This window comes from Gossypium hirsutum, chromosome D06, assembly GCF_007990345.1.
Source record: "Gossypium hirsutum isolate 1008001.06 chromosome D06, Gossypium_hirsutum_v2.1, whole genome shotgun sequence".
Lineage (NCBI taxonomy): Eukaryota > Viridiplantae > Streptophyta > Magnoliopsida > Malvales > Malvaceae > Gossypium > Gossypium hirsutum.
Window position 1 is genome coordinate 1,493,718 of NC_053442.1, and position 21,263 is coordinate 1,514,980.

General features: G+C 32.8%; 4 protein-coding genes and 1 pseudogene across 4 annotated transcripts; 2 read left to right on the forward strand and 3 right to left on the reverse strand.

Moving 5' to 3' along the window:
• The first annotated feature begins 1,213 nt into the window (after positions 1 to 1,213).
• On the forward strand, positions 1,214 to 2,043 carry LOC107935611 (WASH complex subunit 1). The gene has a single exon (XM_016868237.2). It carries the CDS (start codon positions 1,462 to 1,464, stop codon positions 1,831 to 1,833), a length of 372 nt encoding a protein of 123 aa, XP_016723726.1. The 5' UTR covers positions 1,214 to 1,461; the 3' UTR covers positions 1,834 to 2,043.
• Positions 2,044 to 2,492: 449 nt separating this feature from the next.
• On the reverse strand, positions 2,493 to 6,076 carry LOC107935610 (thiol:disulfide interchange protein TxlA homolog). Its single transcript, XM_016868235.2, has 3 exons — positions 5,922 to 6,076; positions 5,267 to 5,781; positions 2,493 to 2,932 (listed from the first exon to the last, which is right to left on the reverse strand). The coding sequence occupies exons 2-3, from the start codon at positions 5,720 to 5,722 to the stop codon at positions 2,777 to 2,779; spliced, it is 612 nt and encodes a 203-aa protein (XP_016723724.1). The 5' UTR covers positions 5,723 to 5,781; positions 5,922 to 6,076; the 3' UTR covers positions 2,493 to 2,776.
• Positions 3,032 to 5,228, reverse strand: LOC121218164 (uncharacterized protein PAM68-like). Its single transcript, XM_041094923.1, has one exon. The coding sequence runs from the start codon at positions 3,760 to 3,762 to the stop codon at positions 3,214 to 3,216; it is 549 nt and encodes a 182-aa protein (XP_040950857.1). The 5' UTR covers positions 3,763 to 5,228; the 3' UTR covers positions 3,032 to 3,213.
• Positions 6,077 to 6,631: 555 nt separating the features above from the next.
• On the forward strand, positions 6,632 to 8,030 carry LOC107935589 (uncharacterized). Its single transcript, XM_016868212.2, has 2 exons — positions 6,632 to 7,377; positions 7,538 to 8,030. The coding sequence occupies exons 1-2, from the start codon at positions 7,197 to 7,199 to the stop codon at positions 7,774 to 7,776; spliced, it is 420 nt and encodes a 139-aa protein (XP_016723701.2). The 5' UTR covers positions 6,632 to 7,196; the 3' UTR covers positions 7,777 to 8,030.
• A 5,628-nt stretch (positions 8,031 to 13,658) lies between these two features.
• LOC107935575 (transcription factor MYB44-like) lies at positions 13,659 to 14,617 on the reverse strand (annotated as a pseudogene).
• Between the last annotated feature and the right edge of the window lie 6,646 nt (positions 14,618 to 21,263).

A 21,263-nucleotide genomic window follows, 5' to 3' on the forward strand; every position in this document is an offset into this window, starting at 1 on the left:
ACTCAGTAGAGAGCTGATCTATGATGTTTCATTCACTCAAATCTTTCATTTGAATCTTGGCCATCAATCTTTTCAAATGGGTCAAATTCTGATTTTAGTCCATTTATACTTAAATTTGAGGTTTAATCACTATAATTTGGCATAATTCATAGTGAAAGTACTTGTAGATTTTTTTTATTATAGGGGCTAAATCAAATTAATCACTATATTTTGAAATACTTTAGTGTAAAAGCATTTGGTAAGTCCTTTTATTATAAAGATTGGATCAAATTAATTTTTATACTATTAAAAAGAATTAAATAAAATTAAAATTTAACGATTATTGTTTAAGAAATGATATTAATTTTTTTTTTGCAGTTTAACTCCAAACAAAATATTTTATTTTCAAAATCATAACAGCTGGGGGGAAACTTGGGGGATAGCAGGGGCCCTAACCCCTCTAAAATGAAAAATTTTTTTAGACCCTTTAAAATTTTTAAAATTTTAAATTAGTAAAGGTAAAATTACACTTTATCTCCCCAATAATGATAAAATTTTGATTTAATGATTTAAAAATTATAAAGATAGAGGTTATTAATATGGTGAAATTGCATTTTTATTATCGTAAAATTTATAATTTAATTTCGACCCCCTAAAAAAAAATTTCTGACTTCATCGCTGATAATAGCTTTAAAGATGTAAACTCTATTAAATAGTAAATAACATTTTTTTAAAACAATAAATATTGACTTCACCAAAATGACTTTAATTAATTTTCTTCAATAGTAAAAGAGACTAAATTAAACTATTTAATAGTAAATGTGGTAATTTAATTCAATCCCTATATAATGGAGTCTGTCAAGTATTTTCACCGACAATTCAATCCCTATATTAGGTTAAGTGGGAAGGAGCTCGATGCCCCTTAAGTAATGTCTTAACATGTTTATTTTAAATGGACCTGAACAATCGAGGTATTGACATGAATCAATTGAATCTGACTAAAAAAAATCTATTAAGCTAATAATTTAAATTGATTTTTAATTTTTTAAATTTTAATAATTTATTTAATTAAACCGTTCAAATTAGTAAAATTGACGAAACAGTGATCTGATCAATTTCACCACCCATTGAAAACATTGTGTTTTGGGTTCAAAGGCAGAAAATAATTCTAAAACTTATTTAGGGGTCTGGTCTAACTTGAATCTCGATTTAATCGAGATCTAATGTGAATATCGAATAAGAAATAAACTCCGGAAAAGAAATGTACATTCCATGAAAAAAGACTTAAGAAAGTCATGATATTTAAGCTTCTTTTTAAGTGATAAAGTTACAACTGTTTTTGTATGTTCTTCACAATTATATAAAGAATCTCCCTTTCTTCGCTTTGTTTTTCTTCACATTGTTCCATTGCTCTCTTTCTTCTCCATTTCTGCATTACAAGCACCACCATCAATCATTTTCCGGTTCTGGATCACCACTAAAATGTCAATGACGGTAACCCAGCAACCACCGCCGCCGCCGACGGTGACCGTACCGGACCAGCAGCCATATCAAAACTCTCAAACCACCACCCATCCTTCCCTTCCTCCCCTTATAGGTGTACTTTTAGTTATCATAATCTTAGGCATTATCGCCGGCATGATCGGCCGTCTATGTACCGGCCGGAAAATCATGGGTTTGGGTCATTTCGACATTGAAACTTGGATCGAAACAAAGTGTTCTTCTTGCATCGACGGTAGGGTTTACCCTCCTCCGCCACCACCACCACCGCCAGCTACCTCCGTTTTAACACCACCAATTCAACGACAGCCACCACAGCAAGAAGATCAATCTCCACAGAACCCCACCACTTGACATTGATTCTTAAAACATGGGTTGTTCTCGTCTTGTAATTTATGTCCTTTTTTTGCTAGATTTTTGTCAACTTTGTAACATTTTTATCGTTGGCATTGCTAGTTTTATTATGAGCTTCAAGCTCAATTGGAGATGATTATGGTTTGTAGGTTATGGAACTTTATTTTTCATTTGAAAATGTTTGCCAAATCTTTATTTTATTTTGTTCAAGACCCTCCCCTAACCATATATTAAACCCCCTAATTATTGCAAAATCAAGCCAAATCCAACCTCTAATAAGGTTTAATCCAAGAGCAAACTAGCCATTTCCACTAACTAAAAATTTCATTTATTTTTATTGTAAAAAAATGGTATAGTTAAAAAAATAACTAGATAATTATGTGTACCTCATGCTAACGAGTATTGGCTAATTTTTAACAGAAGAATCAGTTTATTTTTTGATCAACGTATAAGGACTAATTTGTCTTTTCTTTTAGTAAAGAGGATAAAATGTAATCTGATTCTTAGTAAAAGGACCTCCGTAATACTTTTACCCCAACATCAAATATCATGAAAACCAAGAACTCACATACACCAGGTAAAAAGTTCACTGTATTTCTCTATCAAAACGAGAGTGAAGCCCTGCAGGTCCCTAGTGCCGAACATGGCATGAGTCGCGGTTAAGGGGGAATCTTGTTCATCGGAATATTCAGTTAAGCAAATACAGAAACAGATCATACAGTACACAAATAACAGCATGTCCTCATTCCTACTTATCTTCTCAAATGTCGGGCTGACAACGTAGGAAAATTTTGTAACATACATTGATTATGAACATAAAGACAGTAGTCAGAATTGCATCATGGATAACAGTAGTTAACATATTGGTTTCTAACTCTTCATGTAAAGGACTAGGGCACTGTAAATACGAGACTAAAAATACTTTCATTGATGCGGGCAAGAGCTACCCATCGGATGTAGGACGCTTTATCTTGAGAAGATGAGAGAGGCCTGCGATTACATGGAGCCGACTACTTGGGATACCGGTCTTTGCCAGTGCCAATCCGTTTTTGTCCAACAGCACAAAGCAAGGAACATACTTGATGTCGTAATGGAGAAGCTATATGAAAACAAATATCTGTAAGTAATCAACCCGAACTTATATATACAGTTTTTACAACCCCTAGCTGCTGTTTCTTGTATGAAACATAAAGTATAGTAGCAGAATTTTTTCTTTATTAGATAGATAATGAAAACAACAACATTGCAGAGAGTGTTTCCTTTTAGGCACCAAAAAGAAAAGAGATTGGGTTGTACATTAAAAGCCGTAAATATGACACCTACTACTACTAGAGGCAATCGGCTTGATGTTGATCTAATGTGTGATGAGCACAGCACCAATCACCACTGCCCATTATTTTCTTCTTTCCACATTTCAACCCAATTGCGTTGAGCTTCTTCCAGTCCCAGCAAAGAACCCTTCTTCTTCGGGTCCCAACTCGCAGACAAAGTCCCATAAGCAATCCCAAGCGTTGATGCCCCAAAAGTAATTAATGTAGTCAAGAATGGCAGCCACAACGGCGCATCCCATAAGTTTTGCTCTTTCGCTACACCAAATAGGTGCAGTAAAGCCAGACCCGTGGCCATTGGAACTCCCACAGATACCAAAATCCTTGCTATCATCCTCTCAAACACTACCTGGGGAATTTTCTCATCCTCGTTCTTCTTGTTGTTGTTATTTGAGCTTTTTTTGGCAGTGTTTTCTTTCACGGTAGCCTGTGGCGTGCTGGAAAATCCTTTGGCATTGGCTTGAAGTTTCCATGTTGACAAGGGTTGGTTTTGTTTCTGGGTTTTGATGATTGTAGGGAGGATTGTTGGCGATATTGAATCCCATGAAGAAAGCTTTGGAAGATAAAAGTGCTGGGTTTCTAGTGAGAGTGTACTCTTCATTGTTTCTGTCAGGTTCCTTTCCACCAAGCAATGTTCAATGTTCTTATAACTTAATTATCTTATCCAAAACTTTGAATGGCAGTGCTTTCTCCAATAATTTTAGTATGAGATATTTTCATTTTAGATTTTACATTTGTTGAAGAATGAAGATAATATTTATATTTTAAAATATAAATTTTTATATTTTGGATTTAAATTTAAAATTTTGTATTAATACAATTTAATTATATTTGAATAAAAATATTATAATCTAATAAAATATTGTGCCATAAAAAATTATTCAAATATATAAAATCATATTAATTTTACATTGATATAAGATTACTATATAATTTTGAAAGAAAAATATTATCTTCATTCTGCACGTCACTAATATAACTTACAATACCTTCCAAAGCTTTCTTCATGCGATTCAATATCCCCAACAATCCTTCCTACAATCATCAAAACCCAGAAATAAAACCAACCCTCATCAACACGGAAACTTCAGGCCAACGCCGAAGGGTTTTCCTGCACACCACAGTCTACCATGAAAGAATACGCTGCCAGAAAAAGCTCAAACAACAACAACAATGAGGACGAGGAAGCTCCCCAGCTAGTGTTTGAGAGGATGATAGCAAGGATTTTGGCCTCTGTGGGAGTTCCAATGGCCACGGGTCTGGCTTTACTGCACCTATTTGGTCTAGCGAAAGAGCGAAACTTGTGGGATGTGCCATTGTGGCTGCCATTCTTGATTACGTTCATTACTTTTGGGGCATCAATGCTTAGGATTACTTATGGGACTTTGTCTGCGAGTTGGGACCCGAAGAAGAAGGGTTCTTTGCTGGGATTGGAAGAAGCTCAATGCAATTGGGTTAAAATTTGGAAATCCAAAATATAAACACTCTCTGCAATGTTGTTGTTTCCATTATCTATCTAATAAAGAAAAAAATTCTACTACTATACTTTTTTTTTGTTTCATACAAGAAACAGCAGCTAGGGGTTATAAAAACTGTATATATTTGGTTCACTAAGTACATGATTTTAAGAAAGAAAAAGTGCAATAACAAGAAAGGTCTCTTCGAACTTTGCTACTCAAATCGTGTTGTTAAACACACTTCCTTCAAATAGAAAACTGAGAATATCCCGAGAACCTCAAACACTGCAACGGCCAAAGGGCTGAATATCGAACTTAAGAGGTCTTTTTAGGTCCATATAAAGCCATATAAAACGGGGGGAAACGAACCTCATTCACCAAAACTAGGAAAGAAAAGGAGTGCTACAATACTATCACGAGAAATTCTGATATTGAAGCAGAACAGGAACAAAAGAGATTGACCTATGGATAGGAAATACGATCTAATACTGCCCCTAAATACCAACCGATTACAACCTATAGCAATATCCGTAATCTGAGTCCATGTCCATCAAAAAACGTCAAGCATATACATCATAGGCAAAAACAATAGCATTTCGTATTTCAATCTTGAACATATAATAAAGAACCGGGAGATAAAAAAGTTACCTCAGGCAACCATTTCTCGTTCTCGGCATCAGCCAAGACAATGTTCAACCAATCCGAGTTCCTATTCTCCACTTCCATGACAAACTTAAGCAAGGAGTTACATAAACTACATTTTGGCGAGTAAAACTCGATCACCGTAGCCGATTTCCTACTAGCCAATGCCGATGCAAAAGCCCTATGTTCAGCTTCCCCTTGTTCATCAGGACTCAATGGTTTCCTTTTAAACTTCAAGTTCCCATTTTGACTAACCCCAAAAGCTATTTGGGTAGGGTTTAAATTACTAAACCTTAAACCCGAAACTGAATTGAATGAATTTAGAACAAAGGAACCAAGATTTTGTATAGATTTGAATAACCAAGGACCTTCAAAGGTACAAAGATTGGAACTTTTAGACTGTTTATTAACATCCCAAGGCCATTTTAGACAAAACAAACCTTGTTTAGAACCAGAATTCATCTTCTTGTCTAATTATAACCTCCAAAATCCTCCTTTTTTTCCACAATATAGTAAGAACCCTAGATTCAAAACAAATATACATTACATTTAAGATCATATTTGTAGTTGATTTTCACAATTATAAGAAATAAGGAAATAAACCCAAAATTGTTAACCCAATATGAAGAAGAAAAAAACAAGGGAGTTTTAGGACAGTTACCCCTCTGAACACTTCAGTTCCAAAACTGAACTCTGTCACCAAAGATTCGCAAGGAGGAAGACAACAATGGCGTAGGCTATGGGGACAACATAAGCCAACAATGATTTCTTCATGTTGTTGGGCTGAGTTGTCTTATTGACTTCCATGGGTATATTTCTTTGGTGTGAGATAAGCCCTTTCTTTTAGGCCTTAAGGATTTGCTCTTCTTGTTCAACCCTTTAAGCCCAAACTAGAACTTCCATTACCAGACCGAACAAATCTTTAATTTGATGAAATTTACTTTAATTGATTAGATGGAATTTAGTAGTGAGAGGATAAAATAAAATTATGATTTTTTTGGAGGGATTTAAAGAATTTAAATTGAATTATGAATAATGGTAAGGGACTAAAAGTGTTATTATTTCATTTAACCAAGGGGATAAGGTTTCATGCCTCGACCTGTGCACAAATAGTAGAGAAAAATGGGTTTAGTTTAATCCACCAGAATGACCCAATACTGAAATCATTCTAAAAGCCCATAAATTTCGATGACCTAATAAACATTTTGATAAGTTATAACTTAAATAACTTCATAACCTTATTCGAATCCTCCATAGAGCATTTACTCTTAAATGACTTCAACTCATCACTTTAAAGACAATAGTTCATTGTATTAGTATGTCTAATAAAGTTCTAAACAGACTTAAATCTCAAATTTGAACGTAGTAAAAGGACTAAAATAAAAATTAAACCAAAGATCATTAATCAATCTTGTAATTGAAATAGATTAAAGTCTTATTAGTTTGGTTTTTGACTTTAGAAATAAATAAATAAAAGTTAAAAGGCATTTAGTTAACATCCAACTCCAAATAAATGAAAGTTAGGAGAAAATGCCATCATTTGACAATTAAGTCTTCAACATTGAAAAAAATTTCATCTAACTAACCCACAATTGTATTTTGATGACCTAAAGGACCCCCTAATCATATCCCAATTTTTGTTTCAAACTATTGGATTTCCACCCAATTTTTATGACTAATATGCTGTTCTTCAACTCATTTCAATGACAATTTTACACAATGTTCTATTGGACCGTTTCATGTAGGTGATATTATGGTAATTTAGCTAATGAGAAAAGAATATATATATATTTGATTATTCTAGATGAGGATCCCATTGTCATGCATGTCTTTATATATATATATATATATAAGGTTTTAACTCCCTTCTCCCATTGTCATCATTTCAATTACCTAGCAAATTTTTTATTTCCCTTCAAGCAAAACAACTTGAGAGATGGCTTCAATTGGTTTCAATGCTCAACAAATCATCCTCTTGGTTGCTTTAGGTGCTTCTCTTTTGACTGTCACTCGAGCTGCGACGGTGATCGTCGGAGGCTCTGAAAACTGGCGTTATGGCTACAATTACACCGAATGGGCGGCCAACACTGCACCTTTTTACTTCCATGACACCTTAGGTACTTCATACAAAACTAGAGCTAATTTAGCATTGTTGGTGCACTTAAAAAATGCTTTTGCTAAGTGCTTTCTAAATTATTTTTAAACTCCAAAAGCAACGTTAAATACACCCTAAACACCATTATTTATTTAACCATTTGTCTACTTGCTGCCGCACAGTGTTCAAATACGAAAACAGCACCCCACCACACAGTGTTTACTTGCTGCCAAACTTGTGGAGTTACTCGACCTGCGATTTCAGCAAAGCAAAGCTATTGGCTAATCCAACACAAGTGAAAGGTGATGGGTTCGAATTTGTGCTGAATCAATGGAGGGTTTTCTATTTTGCTTCCGGTGAAGCTAATGATTGTAAAGAAGGGTTGATGAAGATGGTTATTGTCCCTTGGCCACGTTTTTAAAAAAAGAATATCATTTGATATATATGGATAGATATTATTGTGTCTTTTATTAGAATGTTTCAATCATTGGGGAGAGGATGATATATCAACCATGATTGAATATATATAATAAATTGAGGGTTTTTATCATTGAGAATAAAATTGTTGTATGTTTAGTATGCATTTTGTTTTTGCTTTATATTTAATGTACTTTATAAGTGGTGAAGTATTGGTGTATGTTTTTTTTGTTAAACAAAAGGAATTGAGTTTCTTTTTCCTGGTTGAATGCAATCATATAAGGAGTATATATATATCTATATATCTTTTTCCATCTTAACCATACATTTTTAGTAGATTTCTATTAGTTTTCTGCTTCTTTGTTGAATTTGAGTTCTTGTTTTGGACATTTGGATGATTTCGAATTCGGATTAATTTTAATATGAGTTGAATGAACTTGGGTTGTCAATTGTTTGTGATAAATTTTGAGTTGGGTTAGGCACTTAAATTTGGATTCTAATTGATCAAATTGGACTCTTGAGTTCAGGCCAAAATTGACAAATTATAGACACAACTTCAAGTAAATTTTGCTTTGGCCTGAACCTAAATCCGAACAACTAGCAATGGCAACAGGGTTAAATGAGATGATTTTTTGCTCCCCCAAACCTCGATTGTATTTAAAAGCTTAATACTTGAATTTGTTCAACTCCTACTAACCCGTCATAAAATATTAAATAATTTCTTACATTATACAAGATTAAATAAAATACATATTATCAAATTAAAAAAAAAATCTAATATTTTATATAGTTAAAATGTTATAATGTCTCATAAAAGTTGAAAATTTCTAATTAAAATGTTATAATTGTGTTAGGAGGCGTTCGTTCTAAGCTTGCAACTCCCCAATATTGTCAAACAATAGGTATAAGGGGAACCTTCACTGAGGGGGGTTTTGTGATTCCTATGATTACTTTTCAGTGGTAGCTAAAACTTTTGAAGGATCATGCCCATATCTTTGATGAGATAATTGAGGAAGACATGAGTCGTATGGTTTGTCACAATCAAGATAACTTTGGCCATCCCAACACCTTGTGTTCTTCTAATGGGGGAATAAAGTTGTCTAGTATTTCACCTAGATGTGTTTCGAGCTTTGGGAGACATGATTCTTAAAGGGTAGAGATATGGTTCTTCACTCTTTTCCATGGACGAAGTCAATAGTTGGTACAATATCTGTGGTTTGATGATTTACGACAGTCCACACACTATACAGGTGCTATGAGCCCTTAAGGATATTTTGTAGGTACTTGGTAAACTCTAAATAGAGTGTTTTAGTCATGCTAGGTCTTCTGTTTTCTTTGATGGAGAGGTGAGAGTTTTGTGAAAAGTTTGGAGTTTGTTGTAGGCCCCATCGAGTAAAGATTAACGTCTAGGTTTAAAAGAGTACAATGATGAGTGTTATAGCCCCACTCGCGTTAGGAAATGTGGCAAGCAAAAAAGATGCCTGAGTAGTAAGCTTGCCACCAGTGAGCTGGGAGGTCACCTGTAAGCTCACCCTTTTGAGATGACCACTCGAGTAATGGATGGTCTAATCTTCATTGGGAACATGAAGTTGTTGGTCACCAAACATTACATTGGCTCAACTGCTTTATCCCATCAAGTCAGAATGAATGACAAAATCTGCTTTGTCACAAACATTTTTGTCCCATCAAAAGCATCCCCCCTACACGCTGCATAATGATGGCCAAATGGCTAGTCCAACACGTTAACATCATATTGCGCATGACCTTTGCCTATAAATACCTCCAGGAACGATGAAGAAAAGGATCGTCTGAACTCGAATAGCCTAACAAATTGGTCCTCATTCAACTCTCGTATGAAAAGCATATATCGAAACAATCGGTCAGAAGGATATATTCCTTTCTTACGAGACATGATGAAAACACCAACAAGTAGCCACCAGGAGAAACCCATCAATTAACCTAGTGCCACATGGAAGTTGTACAGAGCATCTCGAATGAAATCCCAGAGGGGACCCTTCCGCCAGTAAAACCCACTTCAAGTAGGAACAACGAAAGGTAGAATCCTAGCCTCCTGCTAGTAGAGTCTAGGCAGAACACTTCACTAACATGATGCGACCCTTCTAGGATACTAAATTTGTACTTATGATGTTTCGCGAGTAAATTGCTACATAAAAATAAGTTCTTCATCTCTCGATAGGTCGTTGAACACTAATAATTGAGACTGACAGCAGGCTCATCACTACCTCTTTCAAACCTCATTGTAGCAGCTCAATCAGGCTTCGTTGTGACCGTTTTTTTACTTTTAGCCTCTTCTTTGACGAAGCACGGCCAATACAACCACCACCTCTTCCCTAAGTTTTGCTAGATTTTTCATCTCCCCTAGCCATTTGTTAAGCATATTGTTAACAAAATGTTGAAAATAATTTTGATAACAAGAAAGAACAAGAACCGCAAAGTGAATTAAATCAAATTGAAATGAAACGAAAAAACTAAAAAAATGCGGAAATCATTCCAGAAAACCAACAAAGACTAGTAAATAGCCAACAATAGTTGCAAAAATTTTAAACATAAAAGGAGGCAAAACAACTTTGAAGAAGAAAGCCTAGAATATATAGGCTTGTCTCATAAAATGTACCATTTCGAAGGATAATCAACATCCAATGGCAACTCACCACTTGTCCCAAAATGTTGTTGTTCATCATTATCACGACTCCTTAGAAATGCAATCCTCAGAGTACATTTAGGGTAGAATCTCAAACGTTTAGATATAACATTTTATCATAAAGTAAAGCCACCATTTGAACCAACCTAAAAAGAGAGAGTTATTGTATCAGAACATCTTGAGAAAGGCCACTTTATAACCCTTCTCTAGACTCAAATGGGGAAATATTGTTATACTCCCACTAGCGTTAGGACACAGTAAGCAAAAAATATGCTTGAGCAATAAGCCTATCACCAGCAAACCGAGAGGTTGCTTCTCACCCTACCGAGATGACCACCTAAACAAAAGATGGTCTAATCTTTTCATTGGAAACATGAAGTTGTTGGTCACGAAACATCACTTGGGCTTAACTAATTTATCCCATCAAGTCTGAATGAATGATAAGATTTGTTTTGTCATAGACATCCTCGTCCCATTAAAGGCATCCCCTTCACACGCTCCGTAATAATGTCCAAATGACTAGTCCAACACGTTAACATCATCTTTCACGTGACCTTCGTATATAAATACCTCTAGTAACAATGAAGAAAGGATCAACTCTTGAAGAGGACCAAGGCTATATTCTATTGCATACCTTCAACTCCCAACGTTAGCACTCTCTTCACCTTCATTCTCTATAACCTTCGACTCTCCGCCCCGATTGGATGAATCGACCTTCGTAACAATCACCACTACCTCCTATGCACTCCCTCTTTGTCATACACTGTATCAACAATGAGTAATCTAATCATGGGGTATCCAAGGTGACTAGTCATACCAAAGTCTTATTTTAGGGAGTTGATGCTAAAAAGTTATAAAGGGACAAGTGTTATTCTTCCCAAAAATTTCCTCGAGATTCATTAAGTCCCCTTTTTATTAAGCTCCGATAGCTAAGTGCTCACACATGTGAAGATTACTTGGTCCCTTCAATGAAGCAAAGGCTGTTCGATAAGGCCTCTAATGGGCCATGCCGAGGCTCAGTTCCAAAAAATTTTCAAGCTCCAAAAAACTCGTTTTACTAATAAAAAATTAATAAAATATTAAGTATATATTTTTAATTGGCATTTTATATATTTTATATTTAAATTAAAAAATATATTTTTATTATTCAGACTGAAATCGAGTTGAACAAGTGAATTAATCGACCCATGAACATGTCTAATCTGCAAATGATTTTTATAGCAATATAACAGGTATACATACTACAAATATAAAACAAATACAAAGAGTATTCTAAGGAGTATAATATTAATCTTGAAAATCTAATAGACGAAGCGAAACAAACATTTATCACAATTGTTTTATTTCAGTTTTCTTAAAAAAATCTCTTCATCCAATAAATCTATAATATCATCTCAATTCCTCGAAATTACAACATTTTAAACATGCATGCCAAAAGTTAATGCTCTAAAGTGAGTCACTGGTTTGATTGGTTAATTGAATCTGTTTCCAAATAGAAAACAATGAAATTTTTTATTTGAAATTAAGTTGTAATTTGAAAAATAATTTTTAAACCCGAAATTTTATTCAAGAGATATCAATATAGTTAATATCATCCATGTTTTCTATTGAAATTTTACATTTGTTGAGAAAAGATAGACTCTTTTTGGAAAAGTCCTCAGATTGTTGCCTATCAAGAGCAGATAAACCTCTTACCGGATTGGTATTGTTTGTAGTGAGGATTTGTCTCTTGGCTTTATGGAGAACCTAAGTGCTTAAAGCTACTTAAAAAGATGATGGATTCAATAGAGAGAGAGCATCTCATCAAACTAAACCGTGCGTAGTGCTTGATCACCTTGTCCCCTTCCAAAGAAATGTGGGCATTTGCACTTAGTAAAGTTTAAACCTGTGCCTTATTCCTTGAAAGGTGGTTTTCAAGTAGCCTCAAGCGCTCAAGCTCTCCAAAAAGTCAAGAGACAATCTTCTATTGAAAACAATACTAAACCGTTGAGGAGTCCCTCAACAACATTCATACAATCATGTAATTTTTAAAAAAAAATTATTATGAATTCAAGATAAAAAAATTCTAAAAAAAATACTAAATTAAAATTTTTGAATTATAAAATTATTTAACTTTTTAATTACATAAATTAAATTTCAAACTTCAAAATATAAAAGGTTGTAACATGTTCAATACTTTTTAATATGTTTATTTTGTACTTATTTTTTTGAACATTAATTTCGTTAAATAGGAGATAATGCGCTTCAACGCACTCGAACCCACGTTCTCTTACATTAGCAATAATACCAATGTCAATTAAGCTTAGACTCAATCGTCAATTTTAAATTATAAAGTTTTTTAATATTATTTCAAAGAAGTAAAACAAAAGTAAATTATATATATGATTTTGTTTGTAAATTGAACTTGGAATATACTCAAAATTATAAATTGGTCCTTAAAGTCCTTTTTAGTCAAAAGTCATATTTAAAGTATCAAAATTGATCTTTTACAAATTAATATGAAAATTAAAAGTATAATTCTAAGGACCAAATTATGAATAAACCTTGTATGCACGTGAACCCTACTTTCGTACTTATATGTCGTCATGAAAATCAAGATTGTGTGAACAAAATCTCCTCGAATAAGGAGAAATTCTCATTGTTTTGCCCCCAAATCTTTTTCAAAATTTCAAAGCAATTATTAACTAATTAAAAATTACTTAAACAGGATTAGTATCAATATTATTATCAGTATAGGAATATGTGAGTTCGAGTATGCTGAAACGTATTATTCTCTTATTATCGACCGTTCTAAACACTATATAAAAAAATCCCTTTAAACTAAAGCATATTAATTTCATAAAAATCTTAAAATTACCTCTCTTCTTTTTGCCATTTTAAAGTAAAAAACACACACACACACACAAAATCCACCATATTAACATCAAATACAAGTTTAAAACCCCAACAGAATCCATAAATAACTTTTTTTATCAAAGTAATTGGAAGGTCCCTGTATTATAGGGATTGGACTAAATTAGTCTTTCTATTATTAAATGAATTAATTTAGTCCCTATACTATTAAAAAGAATCAAACAAGTTCAAATTGTAACAAAGTTATAAAAAATATCTTAAAAATTATTATTTTTCAATTAAAATTCAATTCTAAACAAAAGATTTAATTTAAAAAATCATAAAAAAACTTTATAATTATCAAATTTTTTAAACAATAAAGGTTAACTATATTTCAATTTAACATTATTTGATTCTTTTAAAAGTACAAAGACTAAATTAATTCATTTAATAGTATAAGGACTAATTTGATCGAATTCCTATAACATAAGGACCTATCAAGCAAATTCACCTTTATTTTCATCAATGAAGCTTCGATGTGTTACTTGATAATGTAGAGCTCATATACTCTCTAACTTCGCTGGCAATCACACCCTTCATCGCATCCCAAAACTCTGCCGTTACTCCCTCTTCTCTCCTCCCCTCCACCGTCAACCCCCACCACTCCCCGGCGGCGCAAGAGTCAACGCCGTCAACACCTCCTCCTCATCCACCACCACAGATCCCTTCTGTTCCTTTTTTTGCTCCCTTGCTCTCCTCTTCAACGTCGAGTTCCAATGATTCTTCACAGCATTATCCGTCCTCCCCGGCAATAACATAGCAATAGTAGCCCACCGATTACCATAAACACCGTGAGCAGCCAATATAGTCTCATCCTCCGCTTTTGTAAATGGACGGTGTTCAACATCAGGACTGAGCTGATTACACCACCGTAACCTACAAGATTTCCCTGAGCGACCCTTTATGTATCGGCTTATCAATGACCAGTTCCGAGCACCGTATCGTTCAACAAGACGAGTTAAAACCCGATCTTCTTCAGCACTCCATGGACCTTTGATCCTTGATGACTCCGATGAGGATGTATCGGATGATGATGTTGATGATGAACACCCATTCATTGCTAATGAAAATTGGTAATGAAGATTATGGGGAATTTGAAGTGGGTTTTTTAAGTTAAAGATGGAGATTTTGAAAGGAAAGGGTGCATGAATGTAGTAAGGCAAGTAGCGAGTGGGTACTTCCAGGAAATAGGGTTATGGCTCTTTTTTTGTAAGGGGGGGGGGATCCAAGGAAGGTACGTCTAGTAGATGATGAGTACCCTTTGGCCCTAGGTTTTATTTGTTGACATTTTCATTTTGTTTTGTAAAAGATCTGTCTTGTCATTCTGTTTTGTCCTTGTTTGTTAATTTTACCAATTTGGGTCCAAAACTTAATTTCTCTCATTTGGAATGTTGAGAATTTTGACATAAAATAACCTTATATATCAGAACTATTCGAAAGTTTTCATTTAAGTCACTGAATTATTTAAAAGTTTTTTTTATTTAAGCCATTAGATTGTTAAGTTCATTTAAAAGTTTGGCTAGTAAACTCCATGTGACAATTTAACAATTGATATGGTGGATTCGTACCCATCAACGAGTAGAAGAACATATATTAGGTCCAAGTTAATCTGGCTGCTAGTGTCGAAGATCAAAGAAGAAATTTATTTGAATTTTGGTTTACAGATTCATGACATTCAAAGTTGTTTCATTAAAAAAATTGAATTGTAAAAGAGGAGAGGAAGAAGAGCTTTCAGTTGGTGTAGGTAGTGCGAACAAATAAGGCCATACAGTAATGATTTTAACAACCTAATGACTTAAATCAGGGGCAAAGTTAGAAATTATTTTTTGGAGGGGTCAGAATTAAATTTTATATTTTTATGAGAGTTAAAATGCAAATTTTCCATTTTAATAGCCTATATGTTTATATTTTTTAGAGGACTAAATCAAAATTTTGTCAATTTAAGGGGGCCAATGTACAAATTTACCTATACTAACTTAAAGTTTTTATAAATTATAGAAAGCCAAAAATCAAAATTTCCCATTTTAGAGGGGTCAGGGCACCTACTAACCCCCTCGAATGTCACCCCTAACTCAAATGAAAACTTTTAAATAGCTCAGTGACTATTTATAACTTTTTGAAGTTAAGTGATCAAAACGTAGACTTACTATTAGTTTAGTGATCTTAAATGTAATTTACCCTATACTTTTAATATATTTGGATATTCGATAGTTTTATTGAACTCTTATACCTCAATTGTTCCTTTATTGTTTCCCTGGAGATTACTTGTGTTAGCTAGCTCAAGTAATAACATTTTTACCTATAAGTGTTTTATATCATATAAGGCATGGGTTCAAGATCAACTATACATATTGCGTATGATTCATTTTCTTAGGTACCCGGCATAACACTCTCGATATGTGAACTTGTCGTCTCTTTGATTGCCTTTCAAGCACTTAGGCTTTCGGTAAAATTGGGAGACAACACCTCCAAAAATAATACCAAACTTGTTGAGGAGTCCACTAACTCCAAATGAAAGACATTGTTGTGAAAAATGCTGGTCTAAGAAAAGTTTAGATCGAAAAAAAAATGTGATTTAAAAGCATGGTGAAAGAAAAAATTATGGTTTTAAAATTTTATAGATGTTTGACATTGTTGTGAAAAAAATTTGATAAGAAGTTAGCCAAAGGATTGTTAATGTTAATTTGGTTTTTTTCCTTGTATGAGATTATCGATGTTTGGTAGCCTCAACGGCTTCGACTGAGCCTAAAGTTGAGATAATCGAACCCCATTTTGAGAGACAAGCTCTTACAATGATTTTTTTATCTATAAAATTCGGTAAAAGTATCATAAAGACCCTTATATTATGAGTTAGATTGTATTTTGTCCCCTTTACTTAAAAAATGAGCAAATTAGTCATTGTACATTAGATCAAAGAGTGAGATGGTCCCTTTATTAAAAATTATGTGCGTCTCTCTTATTAAGTGATGACTTATGATAACTAATTTGCCCATTTTTTGAATAAATGAGGCAAAATATAATCCAACTCCTACTACAGGGATCTCTATGATATTTTTACCACAAAACTCTAAATTCGAGACATAACTTAAGAGGTATTAAATTTCTTACCACCGGTTAATTTAAAATTTAAAATTTAAAATGTATGGAGCAAATATTTAGGGAAATGGGTGAAAAAATTAAAAATTAAAAATTTAGTTAAAGTAAGGGTGTTATTGGAATTAAAGGGAAACCAAAGGATGAAAAAATAATAATAAAAATCATTCTCGTAGACGACAGGAAAGGCAGAGCTGTTTAACACAACATTATAACAAAACGTTTTAAAACGGAAAGTGGGGCCTCCCACCCTCCTACTTTTTCAACTACTTTAGTTTTGCCCGCAGCAGATTTACAGCTGTAAGTCTAAATCCATTGTCACTCAATTCAACGGCTCTCATTCAACTGGCCATAAATATCTGATTTTATTACCGTATAATGTTTTTAAAAATATTTTGTTTATTTTTTTTTCTCCAAGCCATTTATTTCTTATATTTTATTTTACTTAATGGCGGTGTCAGCTTTCGGGTTGGCTATCGCCTGCCTTTTCCCTCTCTCATTAATATTTTTTTTCCTTCTTTTCATTCACTACACATGATTTCTCTCTTTTCAATTTGCAGATTTATTTTGTCGGTACCTTTGTTGTCTTCACAAGTTGTAATGGACAAATGATAGTATTTCTTGAAAAGTGGGTGACTCTTCGTTAACTTCTTAATATGTTTCTATTTTAAGAGTATTTTAAAATAATAAATGATTTCACATATCGGTTTGAACCCGTGTTGTCTTAAGTTTTATATTTTTTTGTTTGTTTTTCTATTGTTTAATAAGTCTTCAATTTTAGAAGTTTTTATCTGCTCTTGTAGCGCGTTTTTTAGTATTGCTTACGCATGTAATCTTAGTTTTACAAGTGATTTTAGAGATGATTTTGTTGTCGTTCTCTCTAGTTTGGTGAATGCTCGATTCTTTTGTCAATTTTTGCTCGCCGCTTTGGACATCCGAGGCTGATTTCCTTATTGCATTAAGTACTTGCAATCATTTCAGATATGTTGTACTTGAGTTGTGACAAAGCCAACTATCAACATGTCATAATGTTCTATTGATGCTGAGGCTAAAACTTTTGTTGTGTTGATAAAGTTTATCTTTCACCATCTACGACGAGTATTTGTCATTTTCTTCTCTGAATTGTATGGTTCCATTCATTGAATGAATTAATGAATTTACATTTCAAAAATAAATCGTTTAAGTTTAGAGTAAACTACAACAAATGTTACTAAGTTATTAGGGAATTTACATTTTGGTCACTCAATTTCAAAGAGTAACAAAATGGTCATTGAACTACTTGAAAATTTTCATTTAAGTCATTGAACTATTCGAAATATCTTATTTAAGGCACTAGGCTATTAAGGTTTTTTTTTTAAATTTTGCCTAGTGAGCTCCAAGCGATGAGCCCACAATCGATATGATAGATCAATACCATTAATGAGTAGAAGAACATATCTTAGATCCAAATAGATTTGACAGTCGGTGGCGAAGATAAAAAAGAAAGAGTTATTTGGATTTTTCTTGCAGATTCATAACGTTCAAAGTTGTTCTATGAAAAAAAAGAAACACTAAACTATAAAATAAAAGAGGAATGAGAGCTTTCGATTAGTATATGCAGTGCGTATATATAATGTCATACAACAATAATTTTAACAACCTAATGACTTACATGAAAACTTTTGAATAGTTCAATAATCATTTTATAACTTTTTGAAGTTAAATAACCAAAATGAAAACTTACTAATAATTTAGTGATCGTGGGTGTAGTTTAACTTAAAAATATTTCTTTTGAGTTTAATTAATTATATAACAATAAACAGCAATTTCAATTTGTTAATCCTAAAAATATTTATTTTGAGTTTAATTAATTAATTAATTATATAACGGGAAAATTACTAAAAAAAGCCTTATTTTTTAAAAATTTATCGAAATGAGCCCGATATTTTATTATTTACCAGAATGGGCCATTTTCCCCGAAATCGCGTCCACGCCAGCACGATGTCAGGGGACGTGTCAGAACATTGCGTCCACGTCAGCGCGCTTTCCTTACGTGGACACAAATAGCGCCTACGAGGACGCGATTTGCTGACGTGGATGAACAATTTATGTTTTTTAGCTTGGAAAACTTTAAAAGGCCATAACTTTTGGCTCGGTTGTCCGATTGAGACGATTTTTTTTATTTCGAATAACTTTTCGAGATCTACGCGTTGACAAACAACCAAAGGCGGTTTGCCGCAATTTTTGTCGAAAAAGATCATTTTTTGCCCCTGAATTTTGATTTTTTCGGTTTAAAATTGAATTTTGAACATTCAAATCATTATTTTCCTTATTTATTTGAAGTAAACACCGGATTTTTTTACAGAATTGTTGTATTATTTTTTTCTGATTTGACACGTGTATGGAATAGGTCCAATAAATCGTTAGAACGTAAGTAATATAATTAAGATAATAACAATATTTCTATAATATGTTAATTAATTAGTTTAGCTTAGTTGGTTAAGATGCTTGCTCTTTTCCCTTAGTACTTAGGTTCAAATCTTGTTGGTAACAATTTTGAATCTTTTTTGTACTTGTTGCTATTGATGTAATATTGAAGAATTAATTGATTAAAAAAATAAATACAAGTACAAAAAGATTCAAAATTTATTTTTTCAAAATACCAAAAAAGCCCTATATTTTTAAAATTTATCGAAATGGGCCCGGTATTTTATTTTTTTGACCGTTGGGTACTGTTCACGCACGGGCCGAAATCACGGCCACGTCAGCGCGAGATGCTGACGTGGACGCGATTTCCTGATGCGTACCCTGATATCGCGCTGACGTGGACGCGATTTCCCGAAAAAAGGACCATTTCGATAAATAATTAAAAAATGGGCATATTTCGGTAATTTTTGAAAAAAAACGCTTTTATTGATAAATTGCCCTTATATAACAATAAAAAAAATCAATTATTATATTTTTTTAAAAAATACAAAAGGAAGGGAACACTGTTGAATACTAAAAAGGGACAGGTCTCCACATAGGACGGGCCCCGCTTCCAGCCTGTAAGAATCTCACATGATTTGTGTTGAATCCCTTTGACTTTTTGGTCTATTTTTTTTATCCAACAACTCTCTCGTTTCACTCTCCACTACGGAGCGCGTGTCTTACTCCCTTCGTCATTGCCATCAAATTTAGAATATTTATTTATGATTTTAGTCCCTCCACTACACTGAAATTTAGGGCTTAATCACCTACATTAATTTGACATCTACTTAGAGTCACGTGAAAATTTAATCAATCATGTTCAACTAATATATATTTATAAGTCTATTTAAGGCTAAAAGTTGTTTTGATAAATATTTCACATCATCAGTTTAACAAAAATAACCAATGATATTATTAATTGGACCTATTAATAACATTATAAAAATATAGAACTAAATTATATATGTCAAATTTTAGTAAAGAGATTAAATATCAAGTTTCATAATAGAATAGGGGCTAAAAGAATAATTAGACCTTTCCAAAATTATATATTATATGCTATATATGCATAACAAAAGAGAATAATCACAATGTTTTACTATTAAGTACTTCGAAAACTTCAACATTCAAGTTCGAGTCTCCTTTATGTAAATTAAGTGAGGTGAGTTAATTTACTGAATTAATTATTTAATTCAATAATTGTAATGAATAATTCTTACAATAATTAATGACATAATTTTAAAAAATTTACAAAATGAACAATTGAGCAAACAAAAATGTGTAACTATTAATTGGATTTTTTTATGTTTATTTTATAATTTATGAAGACTAATCCTTTTAGGATTTGTGGCTATTGTTGTCAATAATATTTTTTTACGAGATTTCAACTTGAGCTCTCTTTCTGAAAATGTAATATGTTTTAATGTTGTACTCAACACTTATTGGTTAATTGATTATCCGTATTTATCCAATTGCACTAAAAAAGGTCTATCAAGAATGTTTGAATTGGACCGGATAGACCGGTCAAATGAAATGAAATGAGAGTTTATCAAGGTATCAATCCAGAAAAAGACTTTAAACCAATTAAATCAAAAATTAATATAAATCAATTAAATCAGTATTTTCAATATTTTTTTAATAAAATTGGTGTACCGCTAAATTTAAAGGGCCAAGGGGGTGGCTTAATTAGGGAGTATGATGCACGCTGTAGCGAAAAAAAGGATAATAATAAATTGGAGTCTAGCAATGTTAACCGGGGATTGATATCATGATTGCATCTCTACCGGACACGTGTCAGACCCACAGACATTTAGGATTTTTTTGGAGTTTTAGTGGGCCTATGATATTTCCAGCTGGGCAGGTAGAGAAAATCGAGGTAAATTATGATGATTTAAACTTAATTAAAAGGGTTTTATTTAACCATTTTAAAGTGTCAAAATAAATATTTTATAAGAAATAATTCGTTTTAAAAAATGAATCTTTAGAATTTATTAAGTAAAAGTATTATATAATTTATAATACATAAAAATTAAATCTATAATAATATATAATATTATATGTATGCACGTATTTTGAGTGAAAAGTCTTAAAAATTTGGAATCAAATTCATTGGTAAATTTATAAAGAGTTACAATTTGTGGATTTTTTTTACAAAGAAAATTCATTTGATTATTCTCTTTAGTTTGAACTTCGATTCAAGGGTTGTCTGACTTGATCTTGGAAGGATGTAATTTTCTTTAAGAGTCATCGAGACTTAATCTCGAATCAATGGTGCCTATTTCAAGAGTCGTTGAGACTTAATCTTGAAAACGGGTTTGGACCATTTTATTTAAATTACTCATATTATATACATCATACATATCATTAATATATATAAGCACGAATCTAAAAATAAT